Below are 18,851 nucleotides of genomic sequence, written 5' to 3' on the forward strand. Positions count from 1 at the left end.
AGTTCAAATTCAAATGAGTCAATGTCAATGAGAAATTCCTGTATACTAACTACTTGTTTTTCGATGTAGCAACATGTATTCTACATGTATGAAAAAAATCCGCTCATACAGGTGCTCGGGTCTGTCTTGAATTTGCAATGAGGTGATAGCTTGTTTTATCAATGTCGAAGACCACACTGTGACTATGAAATAATGAACAGAAATAAAAGCGTTGTTCCTTTGATTTTGAATTTTTTCCTGTGCGAATTGTGAATTTATGTCATGAATGGAAACACAATAAATACCCTTTCTTTTTTTGACATGTAAAAAGCAAATATATACTAGTATGAAGTTTGGACTTCTCTTGAATTATTCCAGCAAAACAGTCTCAAAGATTGTACATCACCTAACACCCACGATCTGATATATAAAAGCGTAACGTTAAATTTAAAAATGGTCACCATGCCAAATTGTTTAATTAATTCATCGCTTAGTTCCTTTATTTAGATGCAATATGCAAACCATAACAACACTCAATTAGTTATCCTGTCAAAAACTTTTATTGAGTTGTGGCTTTGAATTCTTTAATGCATCAATATATATCCATTCCATTACTCTGTATGGTGATAATAAAGTACAGTCATCTTGTCCAGATATAGTGGTGTCGGTGTTGTTTTCGGTCGTGTGGAATCGAGTTGCTCCCACAAAAAGTCCCGTACTGTTATATGTCAAATGTAAGAAAGCTCGATTCCATTGGTCTTTTGACGACACGTTTATGTCACCTAGAAACTTGATTGGTCGCCCCATTGCTTGATACCTTGACTGTGCAGTCTTCGATGATTTCGAAAATGCTAGCGTAAATGCATCCTGAAATAAATTAAATTAAAAAACTCTTTCACAGTGGAAGAAATTTTGAAATATCCAGTGGTTCAAAATGGATTATCGGTGCGATTCGTTATTTTTTTGATGTCCGAGTTATATATAAATGGTCTAACGTATGTCTTTCATTTTTTCAAATAAAAGAATACACTTTAGATCTGGCTTCTGCATGTATGGGCAGCTCGGAAAGGTAATGTGGATAATCTATTTTGCACAACCTAAATGATTTTATTTTCAATTTTCCATCACATTTCTATTATATTCATACATATAAATTTTTGTGTACTTCTAAATATTACAGTTGCCGAGAGCATGTTTTAATGGTAACGTAAATGTTTCAGGATACACCAGTTGAGTGTATCAAAGCTATGAGATACGTGTAGGGTCGAAGAATTTTTCAGTAGATAAAACAAAATCAACGTGCATGTCTAAATAATATTGTTTAAGTCATATGATCCTTCAAATTTAACCAAAAACAGATGAATTCATTTTATATACTTAAATGTCTATGTTCTACACACATAAAACAAAAGGTATGAATTGAAACAAAATAAATTGTAAAGCATTATTTGCCGTCGAATATGCAAACTGTTGTCAGAATGTTTTAAGTGGAACGATAGTATATTTTTGACAACATGGTAACATTATTAGTTACATAGTGTGCTAGTGGGCTAATACGACATATATGGGGTCAGTAAATTATATATGGGGTGAAAGCAAAATGTAAATATTCTTCTTTTAAATCTCGTTATTTATCTACATGTAATGGAAACTATACTACTAACAGCTTGATCATTTTCAATATAATATGCGAACATATATGACGATCATACCATAGTGCGTGTATATTATAAATGTAAAGTTATTTTAAATGCTTTGACACTTTTTGACTTATATATTCGGGTATGGATGGGATTAACTGAATAGAAAATAATGGGCCAATTACTACAGAAAATGGGTTAAAAATAAAGAATACAGAAAAGTAGGCCAAAAAAATAAAGAAAAGAAAATTAAATGGTGCTAAAATATAAAGAATAGAGAAGAATGGGCAAATAAAAAATAAATAATAGAACAAAAATGACTCAAAATTAAAGAATATAGAAATCAAGACCCCAATACACACATTCAGACCCCTAGATTATTCCTTTGATGATTGGTTTAAGTACATTGTAGTCCATATACAGCGATCACTAAGGTTGAGAGTTCGAACCCTGCTCAACATCTTTCTCAATTGACTAGGAATGTAAGTTTCTGTCTAAGGTCGTCAGTTCTCAGGCTTCTTCCACCAATAAAGATTGGCCCCACGATATAGTCAAGCGTGCTGGAAGTGGCGTTAAACACCAACAACCAATAAGTAGATGAATGTTCAATTTATTTGTTTAGACACATTCATTTCATGCAAGTTCACAATAGAGCAACCTAGTCCCCTGAATTGCCGTTCCAGTTTCAATATTTTATTGAAGAACTACAAATAAACCTGATTAATATCTTGGCATGATGCAGGATCTCCAAACTGGTTTGTTCCTATCATCTTTCTCACTAGTTCTTGACTTGTCATTGTAGCTTTTAGTTGCACTGGACTCTGTGGAAACACTGAGCTATATTTCTGTCTTTTATCAAACATTATTGATGTAGAGCTGACAATCTGAAGATCGTCTGTCAGACTTGAGGGATTTAGTTGTTTTTCATTTCCAGAATTTTCGGAATCAGTTTCATGATTTACAAACTTAATATAAAAAGTTATAAAATATTATTTTACTATATCAAAATATTTTCTCACACGTCATATAAAATAATCATTATGTATACCGTAGATAATAATGGTTTTTTGAACAAAATTCTTACGCGATATCCAAAATATTGTGCCTGCCTTCGTAATTATTAAATTGAAATGATCACTTAAATAAAATTCTAAGATCGCCATTCCGACTTGGGCAACCGTAACGGAAATAAATTCTATTTTTCGTGACGTATCATCGAATCTAATTTAATGATGAATATATGTACAAAATGTATATTACGAGTAACACAATGTATTCCAATATTGGAGCATTAACTGCAAATATATCCAGGGTACTTGAGTTCATCACCGATTTTTATAAGCCTTTGTGTTTCTTTGTTTTGATTTTTTCTGTAATCCATTTTCATTGTCCGCCGGAGTTTTTTTTTATTAGGCATGGTCTTAACTTCCTTTTTCCTTCTAGTATTTTAACTTATTTTTGTACATATTCATATATTTATTACAGAGCATGCCAATATTTGTATTTATGTTTTGCTCAATCAGTGCATTATTTGTGAACTATGAGGCATATTTATAAAAGCAACTTTGCTTTATTCTGAATTCTTGATATTTATTTCAAGTATATTATATTGTTATGTGATGACTTGCCTGAATAAATATTATATCTAAACTAAATGGAAATATATACTTCATTACTGAAATATGAAAATTGTAAGCTATTGTACCTGTATGTACTGACAGTTGGTTCTCAAGTAGAGAGCCAATACGAAATAAGAAAAATATATACCTCAACTGATGTGGAATTGAGCAAATTAACAATAAGCTGTTGGGCAGTAGTTGTCCAGTGAGATACTGACTCTGTGTTCTGGTCTAGAGCCTTCACCTGAGAAAGAGGCTGAAACGAGAATAAACATTCAATTGTTTTATCTGTACATGGTAGTTTTTATCTTATGTAACAATCACGGCTTTCAACACAATTATTGTCACGTAAACCAATTATGTTTGTTTGTGTTCCTCGTAAAATTTTGTAAATATGACGGAACTATTAGACTAGGACCCTGGCTCACTGCTCGACAGTAGACTGGCGCGAAGAGGAGGTTTGTCTAGGATGCCAGGCTACAGAACTTCAAATTACTGTCATTCAAGCGGGAGGTTAAGCCAGCTATAAAACCAGGTTTTATACACTATTTCCTTCGGAAAATGCCTGTTACAAGTCTGGAATATGAATGTTGTTTCTCATTCGTTCTGTTGGCTGATATAGTCAAGCATATTGTTTTGTCAGGTTTTATTCACCTTTTTTTTAATTTAGCTTGGAGTTCGGTATTTTTATTAATACTTATTTTAATCAAATTAATGTCACCTTATAGTCACTGATGTACTTTGATGAAGGAAGCTTCAAACAAAACTTACACACACTAATAAACTAATATTCAACAGTTAAATAGTACGAAATCGCACAAAGCGCCACCTACACTAAAAAGAACAAACAACCGACGAGATTTCCAAACTTTGACACGAGCATCTAAATGGTGGATTGGGGCAAAACTAGCTTTTTTAGTAACTAATCTTCTAATTTTTATCCGTTCAATTCAACTATAAAGTACAAAGATCCTTCTGATCGAGATTAATGCGGGAAGGATTAGGTGCCAAAAAAGGCAAGTTGAAACCCGCTTCGTGTGCATGTACCTGGTCAAAATGTGTGTGACGATTATCTCACATTTAATTTTATGAAATCAAACGTACAATACAAATCAGGCCAGATAGCATTTTATTTATCCGTATTACAGAAGACAAAAACACAAGTTGAAGTTGGAGAATACTAAATAATACAGTATAAAAGAGTGCTTTGAGTAACTTAATGAAATATCAAAAACCGGCAATCATGCCCTCTAATACTCTAAGGTAGACGGCTGTCATTTCATAGAGTAACAAAATAAAAAAAAAATGTGTTTTTTTGTTCTAGGACAGGTAAATAGATATTACTTCAATAATGCATGCCAAAATAATTTTCAAACAACAATACAGTAGTAACCATTATCAAAAACACATTTTCCGTCAATGAATTATCAAACAAGCGTCAAATTGACGGTTATTTTTTTTTAATTTGTTTGCTTATCAAATTATATTACCATAGAATAGTAGTATATCCACCTAACTTACTTGCAGTAATATCTGAGTATTTGAGTACCCCTGCTCCAGAAAAGCATGAGCCGCTGTCAAGTTAGTCTTTGTATCGTTTCGTGCAGATACCACGAATGCGCTTGTGTAATCAGCTATAGTGTGATAAGCATCTAAGTGTGTCACTTCTGGTGTTAAATCGTGTTCAGCGTTCCACCATGGTAGTTTGCCGAAAGCAAATTGTCCGTAGTTTACACCTTCCATTACAATTACGGGTGTTTTGTACTTCTGTGTTGGGTTTTGTGCAATATCTGCCTGTAACTCTCTAAAATTTTGTAAATTGGTTTAATTTACTTCTGCTCGTTATGGAATAAGTTAACAGATACATGTATCATTTCAAAATACTTTCAATACAATAAAATACCCGTAGTTATATGATGATTTGATGTCCGAACTGTCGTAGATAGAAACTGCCGGAAATTAGTTATGTAGAAATAGAGCGAACAATCTAGGCAATTAATTCAGATAAAAACGAAGACAACCGTCAACGAGTTTGATGGTGTGGGACAGTATATTCATTTTAGCGCCAATTACATCAAATTAGTTCTACAGTCTATAACTGAATTTTTGTTCTCATTAGTTTGAATAAAATACATAATTCTATTTTGTATATACCAACTAGAAATGATGATCTAATCCTTGAAATTAATAGTGGTATCATTTTTTTTATTAAAGAAATACCGATAAACTAAAAAGTTACATTTCAAAGTATTGAATTTTTTTTGAACTTTTCCATAGAATTTTTATTAAGAGGCACGTTGTTTACCTTTGCTGGTTCTATATTGGACAACGTTGGATGCTGACTAGGTATTTCATGTTGGTGACTTTTATAAGTGACTATTGGTGTGGTTCATACTTGTTTCTCGTTTCTCGTTTTTTATATAGATTAGACCGTTGGTTTTCCTGTTTGAATTGTTTTACACTAGTCTTTTTGGGGCCCTTTATAGCTTTTAATATTACACATTGTGGCTTGGACGGATAGTTGTCTCATTGGCACTCATACCGTATCTTCTTATTTATATATACGGTAAGGGTTTTTCTCACTGTTGAAAGTCATATGGTTACCTATTATTGCCAAAATCCACGTCATTTGAACTCTGGTGGATATTTGTCTCATTGGCAATCATACAATATCTCCTTATTTTTATAAAGCATGAACGTATTATATATATGCGCTTTATTCAAGTTTTAATGAAAAACAACTATTGATATCAAATCAAAAGTTTTTAGCGAAACAAAAGAGTAATGTAATTGATTGATTGATTGATTAAATATAGTTAAAAGATTTTAAAACTTAAAGAAAAGTCATTATGCACAGACAAATTTGCTATTTTCGCTAGCTCTCCGTTGTCAATAGAAATATTTGTCCCTACTAAGGGAAACAACTTATAAAATGGATCTCTTATTACAGTCAATAAGGGATTTGGCATATAGACCATTCATCGAACATCTTCATTACAAAGAAATGTAAAAAGAAATTGAATTGCCATTGTAATTTTCTTTGCAATTACGATATTTTGACGTCAAGAAAGTCATATTTTAAAACAGTTTCTACAATCTAGGTATAAAATCTAGTGCTATCGTGCTCTTGTTCGACTTGTTCAGTTCATGAAGCCAACATTACTAACGAAGCGCGTTTAATTTATGATCAAGGATAATTGTTTATGAAAACTCACTCGAATATGTCAACAATTTTTGTAACCCTCGTTAATCCGTCTAGATCTCCGCTAATGGTCAAAACAGGTGTAGGATATTTTTTAAGAAGACTTCCACTCGGCAGATATGAAGAATACAACAAAACTCCGCCAAGAAGGTGACTTGAAAAAGTGCCAAAACGAGCAGCCACTAGACCTTCAAAATAAATAATTGTTAGTGGACACTCTGGTATTAGCTGGACTTTGCAGGTTCTTAATAGTGTATTTTACGAGAACAGTTCTAGATAGTCAAAAAGTCTGTGTGTAAGTATAAGGACGAATTTGTCAACATATGTTCCTCGAGGGATATATAAAACACGATAAAATGCCTGTCAGACAGTTTACTCATATAAGCTAACGCCGTGAAGAACAGCGAAAAATTCCAGAATAAGTGTTGATCAATGAAATTTCAAAAGTATTTAGAAACGGAATTTAAGATATTGGAAGAGAAAATAGATAATATGTATATAAAAAATGTAATTGAATTTTAGTAAAACGACCCAGCAATACAGTTAATCCAGATACCACATCTATAGAAGTCAATATGCGGTCTTATACTAGGGTATTTATTTTGATTTTAATGCTAAATCTAAAAATAGAAGTTCATAAAAATTGGTATCCCACGAATAAAAATGAATCCACAAGTAGGTCATTAAATCTTCATTGTCTATCACTGAGGCTTTTACAAGACTTTCTGCTTTGGCTTCAAAATTATAATTTGGCAATATGCGTCTAAATTGTCTTTCGTCCCTCCTTTGTCGAATGGATGATGTTAACTTCACCACTTGGAACTCTTGATTTAATAGCTTTGTTCTCAACCGACCCTCATTGTCAATTTCTAAATGTAAGTCAAGATATGAGGCGGACCTAACTGTGTATGTTGTATCCTTTATTTCAAGTTTGATGTGTTGGTAACACAAACTTTACCTTACTTGTATTTTTGTCTGTTATAAGATTATCTAATTTATTTGCTTTTTTTTTGTATTATTGTGTAAATTCATTTTTATCATATGTGAGTTATATATATATATAAATAGAGAGACCAAATACCAAGAAAATCTGTCTTCTCCTCTGCTCTGTCTATGTATAAATGAGAAGATGTGGTATGAGTGCCAATGAAACAACTCTCCATCCAAGTCACAATGTGTAAAAAGTAAACAACTATGTGTTTGGATATGAGTGTTACCCATCTTGCTTACAATTTGATTTATTTTAATATATATATTTCATATGAAAAATGCAGTCGGTCAAACTAAGGAATGTAATCTAACCTCCGTCTCCATGTCCAGCTAGGAAAGTTGACTTTCCTCTGTATCCATGAGTTTTTAAATGTGTAAATGCCAGTAGAAATGCCACTGGCATGTCGCCAAGAAATGGTTGTTCATCAAAGATGGCAACCCATAGTTTCAAATCACTTCGCCGTATGATTTCCTCAGCTGCAAAATACTAAGTCATTTACATTTGTAAAGTAAAAAAAAAACAGTTGGTCGTTTATCTTGCTTTCGTTCTAAATAGATTAAGCAAATGCTAAAGTTTCATTTTATAAAAAAACGAGAAAAAAACCCACAGAAAACTTGACATTTGATTACAAAAACTATAATGTTAATCTGATTTTATTAAGTATTGGCAGCTTCTGGTTTCATCAGTGGCGTCCCTCATTTTAAGTAAAAGATAAACGAATAAAATATATAGGAGAAAAAGAATATCTGTCAGGGGACACCATGTCCCATTCGCACTATCTTATGCCCATGTAAAAATAGTAAATTGTCATAATTTTTTTTAAGTTTACCTAACAGAAAATTACATGTGTTCTACGTTTTAAATTGATGTTACCAAAACTTAAAACTTCATGGTAAACTACCCCAACTTAAAGCTGTAACCTGCCTGGGAATATATTAGTTTCCAACTATCACATTTCTATAGATATAAGAAGATGTGGTATGAGTGCCAATGAGACAACTCTCCATCCAAGTCAAAATTTATAAAAGTAAACCATTATAGGTCACAGTACGGTCTTCAACACGGAGCCTTGGCTCACACCGAACAGTAAGCTATAAAGGGCCCCAAAAAATTACTAGTGTAAAACCATTCAAACGGGAAAACCAACGGTCTAATCAATATAAAAAACGAGAAACGAGAAACACTTATGAACCACATCAACAAACGACAACTACTGAACATCAGATTCCTGACTTAGGACAGGTGCAAACAAATGCAGCGGGTTTAAACGTTTTAATGGTACCAAACTTTCACCCTTTTTCTGAAACAATAGTGTAACATCACAACATAGAAAGACACACTATAAAATATCAACTGAAATAGCTTAACTCAATCAAAGGACATATTAACACCATTGAACATACACTGAACAAATAAATTTGACCTATGACCTATGTTCAGTAAACCGTATAATTGGGGTCAAATCGTAGTTTGCATGAAATTTGAATGAACATGTGTATAATGTTTCAAGTCCTTATGACCAGACAACACCTTCCTGATAAACTACCATAACAGACGGCCGCACAAACCATAAAAAAGAGCTTCTACTATCGTAGGCGGGGCATACATTATATAATTAAGATTTTGAATGAATTAAGTCCTTTTATGAAACTACGTTAGATTATGCAAATTTAATCGAGAAATTTCATAATAATGTTAATTGCATTCTAATATTATACTTGATAAATGATCAAAAACGAAACTCCAAGGATTGACTGGGGTATAGAAATATGGTCATCCCTTGGTCTTCTTCGACCATCAGTAAACCGTTTGCCAAAGTTGGGCGTCCGTTTGGCTGTGCGGAATGTATAAACTTGCATCAACTTCTGATCAGGATGGGAACGTTAAATCCGATGCCTCGTGTAGAGAAAGAGTGCCACGCTCTCAGCACGTTAAGAACCCTTGCAACACTGTTACTATTTCAGGGTTCTCTATGTAGCCTGGTGCAAGGCTTTATTTCCGTCCCTATCCAATATACCTTCATTTACCAGTGGCATTCCCAATTTCCCGCCCTTCGTCCCGGCCAACCCCCTTTTACAAGACCTTCGTATTGTATTATTATCTTTATTTGTTAATTTGTTCTCGTCCTGAACATGCAGGAAATATTCTGGAAGTTATCTAAACACCAATTCACCAATGATTAACGTCGTTCTTTCGATATATTATGTTTTTTTTTTGGTGTGTCTTGAAAATTTCTTGTGTGCTTCAATCCGACATCCTTTTTTGATAAGACATTTAAGTTTATTGAGTTCGTGGTGGACGATTTAGGATTTCTGAAGACCAAGATTTACCTAACGAGAGAGTCAATTGTCATTAAATAGCAATTTCGTAAGTTAGTAGTTCAACAACGATTATCTAATCCGTACAAATTGGAGTTAACTCTGTTATTCTTGTTTCTCCTTTATGGTTTATAAGATTTATCATTTAATTACAATATACCTTGCCTGAGACGTATTCCGTCGTACCGTGGCCCACTATTTAAATGACAGAGAGTCTTATATGTATCTTATATTGTTGTTTGATCTTCCCTAAGGGTATATATCTATCTCCATGTATATCCTTTGCGGGAATGAAAACGATAGCAGCTTCCGGGTCCCTGCAATTTGATTTAACTACTTCTACAGATAGAGTAAAACACAAATGTGCATGTAGAACAAGTACAGTTGCTGAATACAATGTGTTCATGATGTATGAAGCTTTGCTTAGTAATACATACACAAACTAAACACGAGAACACTTTACGAAGTTACTTATCGGTTTGTTTAGGAATATATGACCCTGACAAATTAGTTTCGAACTTAACAGTTGCTGGTTTCCCATTGCGAAGGGTTTTCCTATAATGTGTGTAAATAAACAACATACATATGTCATGGTTTACTTGCGTGACATGACTGAACATTTTTTTATTGGAATACAGAAATCTCAAAGCCTGTTACCGCTTTCATAATTAGATAAATATTAAAAAAAATGCAAATAAATGATACAAAAATATCATTAAAGGGCAATAATTCCAATAACGAGTCAACTGAAGATTTCAGCCATGATGGCTCATTTGTAGATCTTATCTTGCTGATTATTTTTGCTTTTTAAAGTTTCCGTCTATTCATTATTGTTTTCAAGAAAATAGGCCAAAATGCCAAAAAATGGGAAAATCACCATTAAAGGGCAATAACTTCAATAAGGTGTCCACTGACAATTGCTATCATTTGACTTATATGTAGTCTTGCTGATCATTTTTTTCTAAAATGAAAAAAAAAATGTAAAATTCGTCGTTTAAGGGTAATAACTCCTATAAGAAGTCATCTGACATTTATAAAGTTGATAGACATTAGGCAGATCTCATCATTCTGAACATTTTTGTCCCGTCGGATTGTTTATGTCTTTGGCTATTTTCAAGATAAAAGACAAAAATTGCATTTTACCCCTATGTTTAATTTTTTGACATGTCGGCCATGTTTGTCGGCAGGCTGGGTCATCGAACTTTCTATAATGCAGATACATGCATATTACGTGTATCATTATTTTTTAAATAAGGAAAGCTTTGTTAACTTAATCTGTACATGTATAATTTGAACTCTAAATGTCTTTTGATTTTGTTTGTGCCTTTTGGTAAGCTTGTCTAATAAACAAATTCCCAACATCTCATTTTGTTCACACATAACAAATTATTCTGTTGCATCATGTCTATAATTGTCTAATATATTAATAAGAAGATGTGATATGATTGCCAAAAAGACAACTCTCCACAAGAGACCAACTGACACAGAAATTAACAACTATAGGTCAACGTACGATCTTCAACAAAGAGTAAAACCCATACCGCATAGTCAGCTATAAAAGGCCCCGAAATGACAAATGTAAAACAATTCAAACGAGAAAACTAACGGCCTGATTTATGTACAAAATAATGAACGAAAAACAAATATGATATACAGCAACAAACGTCAACCACTGAATTACAGGCTCCTGACTTGGGACAGGCACATACAGAATTTGGCGAGATTAAACTAGTTTGAAGGCGCGCTATCCTTCCCCTAACCTGGGACAGTGGTGTAACAGCACGACATAAGAACAAACTATACAAATCAGTTGAAAAGGGCTGAACTCATCAGATCGATACAAAGCAGAAATAAATCGTACAAAAACACAGAGGGGACGTGGCAGGGTACTTATACATCTTCACAACAAATAGACACTAAGTACAGATCTGAGAGTACTCGCTGTTACTGACAGCTAGTTCAAAGCCAATAACAACTAATAAAAAAATCATGCATCTAAGATTAAAATATCAATCAGTACACATCCAACAGCCAATGGATTTAGTGTAAAGTCGTCATTAACAGTAAGTGAAAAACACATATACAAAAAGATACACGTATAGACAGATTGTACAGCCATGAATGTCTATATGTATATACAAATAATATTTAGTCTGATTTTAATTTATTGATAACAATATTGATACCAATAAAAACAATATTCAAAGATCTAATTATAGTGTTGAATCGGTAACCTTTTAGAATAAGTTTATTTAAAGGGTCGATAAGTTTACTCGGATCATATCTAAATTTCCGGGCTCGGTAAACAACATCTTCGTAAAAATTAGGATGTGCTATCCCGTTAAAAATAAATTTTCTACAGGTACAACCAATCTTCCAAACCCAATTTTTATATCTTTGGAAGAATTCAGTAAAGGTTTTAAGTAATTTGTGGTAACAAAATCCCTGACTTAATAATTTACCAGTAATACATAGATTATGTTCATTGAAATCCAAAACGTCACAACAGACATGGGGAAAGCGAACGAGTTGTGATACATAAACACCGTAAGATGGTGCCAAAGGAACATCATCGCCCAAGAAAGGAAAGATTTAGACGGGTCTTTACTAAGTTTGGTCATAAACCGTGATTCATAACAGTACAAGAACTAGTCTGCTATTAAAGGGGCGCAATTGGCGCCCATAGGAATACCTACAACCTGCCGGTAAACTTTATTGCCGAAACGTACATAAATATTATCCAGGAGAAAATTGACAGCTTCAATCATCTCATCACAACTCCATGTCTGTAATTTTTTTTCTGAGGGAGTTTATAAAAAGTAAGAAGATATCAAAAAGGCAATTAATAGTCATAGGACAGACCACAACATGGCTAAAATGGGAATAGACAAACAACAGTACGCATAAGACGGATAGAAAATTTCAGAGTGAAAACACAAAACTGTTAAGACGATAAGGAGATGTGGGGTATTTGCCAATGAGACATCAACCCAACCACAACAATATTCGAAAGATATCTAGAGTCAGCAGACAGCTGTCTATACAAGCTCTAAATTATCAGTTCTATAAACGTTGTGGATAATTATACAGAAAAAATAAAGATCTGCCATCCAATTCCTAATTCAAATTGACAAGGGAGTTTAGCCAGTGAATATATTTCACGGTCACTGCCTGGTCACTTCAGGCAAGAAAAGATCTTTACAGCAACATAACATTATCTAACAAACTGAAATGCACACTATATATTAACCATTTGGTGCAGGTCGTCATAAGGGCCATGAGCTAATGTCATGATCACAATGCATGTTCTTACAATCTGACTTAATTGTTTAAACTTTCCAGCAAAAGTCTTGGTGATCAGTGGAAATATACTCTTATATAAGATTCAGAAAATAAGTACATGTTTTGGATAGACAACAAAAATGTATTTTACACAACTTAGTATTTATAAAAAATGTAGTGTATCATCTTTTGAATCAATATTGTTTTCAAGATACCGGCCACTTTGCATTACTGTTGAGACGTCCATTAATCATGAATCGAACGGACCTCAATAGGAAGTATGCCATTGATTTAAAAATGAAAACAATACGTTATAAATTGCATGCGTCACTTCTGGAAATACCTTCACCAGGAACGCCCTAAGCCGAATATCTGAAATCCAATGATGTATAAGAACCGAAACAATTGAAAAGCTATATGATAGAAAAATAGTCAACTTTGCCGGTGGGAGTTGAAACCTTAGTTTCTTTATAATTTCAAAATTTGTTAACGGACAATTCTAGTAAGGTTTGTTATAAATCATGTCAGTACCGAAGTACGGATACAGAACATGACACGACATCTTAAAACTGTTTCCAAGTAAATAAGGAAGATATGGCGAATAACAAAACTGTTAAATTGTCATTCTGAAATCAGTATTATGTCGAGACTTATCTTATATTGCAAATCAATTTGCGTCCAAAATTTAGTTTGAAGAAAAGTATGGTGGCTCAAGTTTTGATTGATTAATTTTATTTTATGGAAGCATGACAGGCAATGCTAATTTTCTGTTGATTAATATGATCACAAATAGTGCAAACTTTTACCTATAATAAGACTAAAGCCTCCCAGGTATAAGCAATCAAATGACTATCGGATTCATTGAATATCATCGATTATCATGACTATCGGATTCATTGATTATCATAGATTATTATGAGTAGCGGATTCATTGATTATCATGACTATATAATTCATTGATAAGTATCACTATCTGATTCATTGGTTATCATCGATTATTATGACTATCATCTGATATACATTACAACATAATCACATCCTGGAACCACAATGAGGCACAGATCATTCATCTTTTGTGTTACTAGTTAGACCGTGGTCTTGGGATTTTTTGGAATAAATATTGTGCTGTTAATAAAAATAATCAAAAAGCTCTTTTTTTAACAAAAATATTCGTTCCAAATTGATATTTTTATAATATATTAATACTCATTAGAAACAAACTATTTTTTTTTTACAATCCTATTGAAAACAAATTACTTATATTCAAGAAAAAAACTTGCAATTTATCAACAAAAAAAAAAAAGATGCCGGCCTCCTAAAACAAAAAAAAAACTAAAAGAATTCACAATGCCTTATACCCTGTGACCCCTGAGAACATGACAACCAGTAGTCTCATTTAGCCATAAGTAAATGTTGCTAATTAAAATTGCATCATAAATATGATATTTTATATGACCCCTTTTATCATGGCAATTAATTGTTTAACCATTACAACTGCCTGTAACCATGATAACCCTGGCCATTACCATACCGTCAATCTAACATTCTACAGACCTGAAAATATATCCAACCTATTACATTCTCATTCTGTAACCATAAAAACTTCTGCAATTATATTACAGATTCAAATATAAATGACAGCAAAGAATTAATTTAGAGGGGAAACCAAAAGTACTTCTAATTTCCCATTTCAGAACCTACAGGAGGACTATTGGTAATTTCATAGTTCATTTCCAAAAATGAAAATAATGCCATGGCATTGGTTGAATTTCCATTGTTAAGGACATTATTAACCAATCACAATGATATGGTGTAAGATTTCGAAAATATTATCCAGAATTCTTTATGTTCTAAAATGACAAATTGCTGTATTTCCTTTTTAATATGTGGAATACCTCATCAACCAGTTAAAAGAGAAACTCTGACACAAGCTTCTACCGTGTAATAACATCATATCACTCTGACATCAGTATGGGTACAAATTTTATCTACATATCTGTTTGTATTGTTGATGGCAGCTTCAAGGAAATAGCTATGCACATCAAATGAATTGACCTCGAATCTTGTAACCAGGTATGAGGCCTTTTATGGGGGTTTTGATTATGAAATTACCAAAGGAAAAGAAGGAATATTGTGTATTATTGATGACACAAAATCCCTACACTCATCCATGACATCAGTACTATTATTGCTGTTCTTCATCTTAAATTTACAGTGATACCTTTAACTTGGAATAAAAGCTCACACATCAATGCAAATTTGATTTCACAACATTACATCTGTGCAAAGAAGAACAAAGTTTGATTTATAATTTTCAAAGATAATTTTGATAAAAGATTCATATAAGGCACTTTCAATAACAATTAAAGGTTCATATTTACAGTAGATGTTCAATTCATACAAATGCTGATCTTTTATTGGCTGAGAGACGAATCATTTGGAACTGTCATATGCTTTCAACCCATGCCGTATGAATGCAACCCGTACCGTATGAATGCAACCCATGCCATATGAAAGCAACCAAAGATTACAGAATTATTAGCCTCGCCTACCTAATTAATCCACACTATTTCGTTCACATTTTTCGTGTACCTCGTGCAAACGTTTATAATTTCTTTAAATTGCAAATTTTAATTATTTGAAAAACGAATTTGACAATATATCTTGGAGTGTATGTTATTTTGTGTGTATTGTTTCTAATTTCTATACTCTGTGCTTTGTCCTTTTGGTCTTTAATGGATAGCAGTAATTGTTTCATTAGTAATCTTACCACATCTCCTTATTCCATCATTTCCTAATTCTATTAATTAATATTTTATTTTGGAATTCTTTATACTTTTGCTTCAAATCAAGTCTATCACAGATCAGGATACATGTTTTAACAACTTGATTACACAGGAAATATTTCCCACTGGATGTTAAGCAGGCATTAAGCAACTAACACTGAATTGAATATTTACTATTACGGCCACAAATCACCTTTAAATTGTAGCCAACAAGAGACACAAATCACTAATAAAATTTAACAAGATTTATTATACACAAGTTTACAAGAAATATTATACAAATTGAAATGTCAACTCAACTGTAAAAATTTAAGTCCGATCCTTTGTCTTTTCTTTATCCGGAATTCTTCTCTTAACTGTTATCGAATATGTCCAATAAGTTTTCAATCTAGTATGATGTAGTTAACGTAAATAAAAATGTCAATCCCACAACTCCAGAGAACTTCTAAGAATTCAAGTATATTAATGTCTGATAAGTCTAATATCGGTTTCGGTATATATAGCTGTTACGGAAACCTCTAGAACACTGTAGAATGGAAACTCCTAGAAAATTATAGAACGGAAACTTCTACTAGTTCTGGAATACGATAAAAGTTAAAATTACACATCGTAGATTATGATCATTCGGGAATCATTATGCAAGTCAAATAGAAAGTTCAAATCATTCCATCAGTATCTATGAATGTTCCAGTGATTTCTAAACTGCACAGTTATAACATTATTTTGTAAACAACTATAAGGCCACACAAAACAAATTAGGCCAAGCTAAATAAACATAATAATTACAACATCATAACATTACTAGGAATGTAATTTCAGAAATTTGACATCAACATGATCAATCCTGGACAATACAATGGAAAGAAATAATAGTGGCCAAATTATGGCAAAAGCTTCTCTATCTAGGACTTCAAGAAAAAGTAATCAACAAATAAGTTGAACCATTTAAGCATTGAGCTTACTAGATCTATTTTTGGTGAACTTGTTATTTTGCAAAAATGTTAATTTTGGCATATTACAAGACAGAAGCATTACATATTACTATCAAAAGACTCTATATTTCATCAAATTAACTGAAATGTTTCTAACTCACAAAATATTCACTTCATATATTTTGGCGTTATCACTACTGCCTTCTGGTGTTGTACATCCAATGTAGATATATCCAGCTTTTGTACTAGAAAAAGAGTATGGATGTAATATTCCTGTTTTATTTGTGTCACACAATCCAATAAAATTTCCAGAATTGTTAAGAAAGTATAAAATGCTATGACTCAAATTTGAAACTATAATACTTTCAGATATGACAGTGAATGAATGCATTGGTTGGAAAGAGTAGTTTACTTCTGGATGGCCATTGAAGGTATTCAGAACATCACCATCCTCACTCAATATTACCACCCTGCCTCTGGCATCTTTAGATAACCTGTCTACTATACAGATGTTACCATTCTTTGTTCTGGTTATATTACAAATGTTTGTAAATATAGGATTCCCTTGTTTGTCATATTCATAAGTAGTTTCATACTTCCCATTTCTATCCATAACGATCACAGCACGTCTTCCCACAGGTGGGTAGCATAATTTCCCTTGAAAACCACCAACAGTGACTTTTCCATCTGAGCTTACATGAACAGCTGACAGCAGTAAATCTTTCAATTCATACTTAGAATTGGTCACTTCACCTGTTTCACCACTGATTTCCTTAAGTGCAGATCCTTTCGACACTATAAGGAGATCTTTAGATGGAGTACATGCCATATCATAGATTTTAATGTCCTTTGTATCAATTATCTTCATAGTATTCCTTTCTATTTTAACTTTATGTAGTACATTAGAGTCAGAAATCCACAATGTATCTTCAGAACACGCTGCCATAAAATAAACATGAGATAATTTAGTGTCAAATTGTTTACGAATCTTGATGTCACTATTGGTAAAAACATTTGCTAATGTACCAATGTTATAAGGAGATATCTGTCCAGGAAGAAATGTTGGAATAGAATCAAACTTTCTGCGAGATGGTGCAAGAGTTGCTTTCATTGATTTAACTAGCCCCAATTCATCCTCAAAGACTTTTCCCGCATCCTTTGATTGGATGGCTTCATAAACTTCTGTCTTTCTGGATTCCAGACTCCCAATGAGCCGTGTCACTTCATTTCCTTCTTTTTTTGTAGACTGATGAAGCGCTTCCCATCTTTTCATTATTTCATAATTTAACTTATCTATATGTGTATCAATTTCATTCTTAAGTGCGGTTTTCTGTGCTTCCATTTCTGTAATGGTATTTTCTAATTTTGAATGTTCAGTGTTTTCAACACCATCAACTTCTGCTTTTCTTTTCTTCAGCTCATCTATATTATGGCCAATATTCTTTTGGCTTTTCTTCAATTTATCCATTCTGATTTCATATCCCTCTCTAATGGATACCAAACCATGTCCATTATGGGTTTCAGAGATGCATAGGGGACATACTAAACAGTCACACGATTTGCAAAACATCACACATGATTGTCTTGTGTGGGTTTTGCAACTTAAATTTGAAAAATCTATTTCTTCTGCATGAAGCCCAACCTCCTGTATAGAAACAACTTTATGATCCTTGGCAAATTTGAATTTCACATGAATTTTCTCTTTACACTTGTCACACATGAACATGTCACAGTTTAAGCACTTCCAATTACTTTTGGTGTCCTCCTCACAAAGTTTACAGAAAACTGGAATCTGCCCCCCTCCAGAAGCCATTACTTAGCTGTAACACTTCCAATATGTCTGCACCGGATTTTACTTCCTTATTTTGTACAATCTAGACTGGCGCAGTTCGTATCTTTTAACTATTGTATTTCAAGAGTTATTTTTAACTTATTAAAAGTTTAAATTCTTTACACCAATACAATCTCTTACACACTTTGATATGATCTTAATTGTCAAATAGCTGAAAGGCCCCCTCTTAAATTCTTGTTATGTCTAATTTTGTATCAACCATAATGCGAAACGCCGATCATAATACCCTGGTTTTAATTAGATATACCCA

General features: G+C 32.9%; 2 protein-coding genes across 2 annotated transcripts; both read right to left on the bottom strand.

Moving 5' to 3' along the window:
* Positions 1 to 1,300: 1,300 nt before the first annotated feature.
* LOC127737170 (uncharacterized) lies at positions 1,301 to 7,833 on the bottom strand. The gene is made up of 5 exons (XM_052247700.1): positions 7,743 to 7,833; positions 6,454 to 6,628; positions 4,760 to 5,042; positions 3,387 to 3,494; positions 1,301 to 1,315 (listed from the first exon to the last, which is right to left on the bottom strand). Exons 1-5 carry the CDS (start codon positions 7,831 to 7,833, stop codon positions 1,301 to 1,303), a joined length of 672 nt encoding a protein of 223 aa, XP_052103660.1.
* An 8,214-nt stretch (positions 7,834 to 16,047) lies between these two features.
* On the bottom strand, positions 16,048 to 18,635 carry LOC127738937 (uncharacterized). Its single transcript, XM_052250436.1, has one exon. The coding sequence runs from the start codon at positions 18,560 to 18,562 to the stop codon at positions 16,907 to 16,909; it is 1,656 nt and encodes a 551-aa protein (XP_052106396.1). The 5' UTR covers positions 18,563 to 18,635; the 3' UTR covers positions 16,048 to 16,906.
* Positions 18,636 to 18,851: the final 216 nt, after the last annotated feature.

This window comes from Mytilus californianus, unplaced genomic scaffold (genome assembly GCF_021869535.1).
Source record: "Mytilus californianus isolate M0D057914Y unplaced genomic scaffold, xbMytCali1.0.p SCAF_4, whole genome shotgun sequence".
Classification (NCBI taxonomy): Eukaryota; Metazoa; Mollusca; class Bivalvia; order Mytilida; family Mytilidae; genus Mytilus; species Mytilus californianus.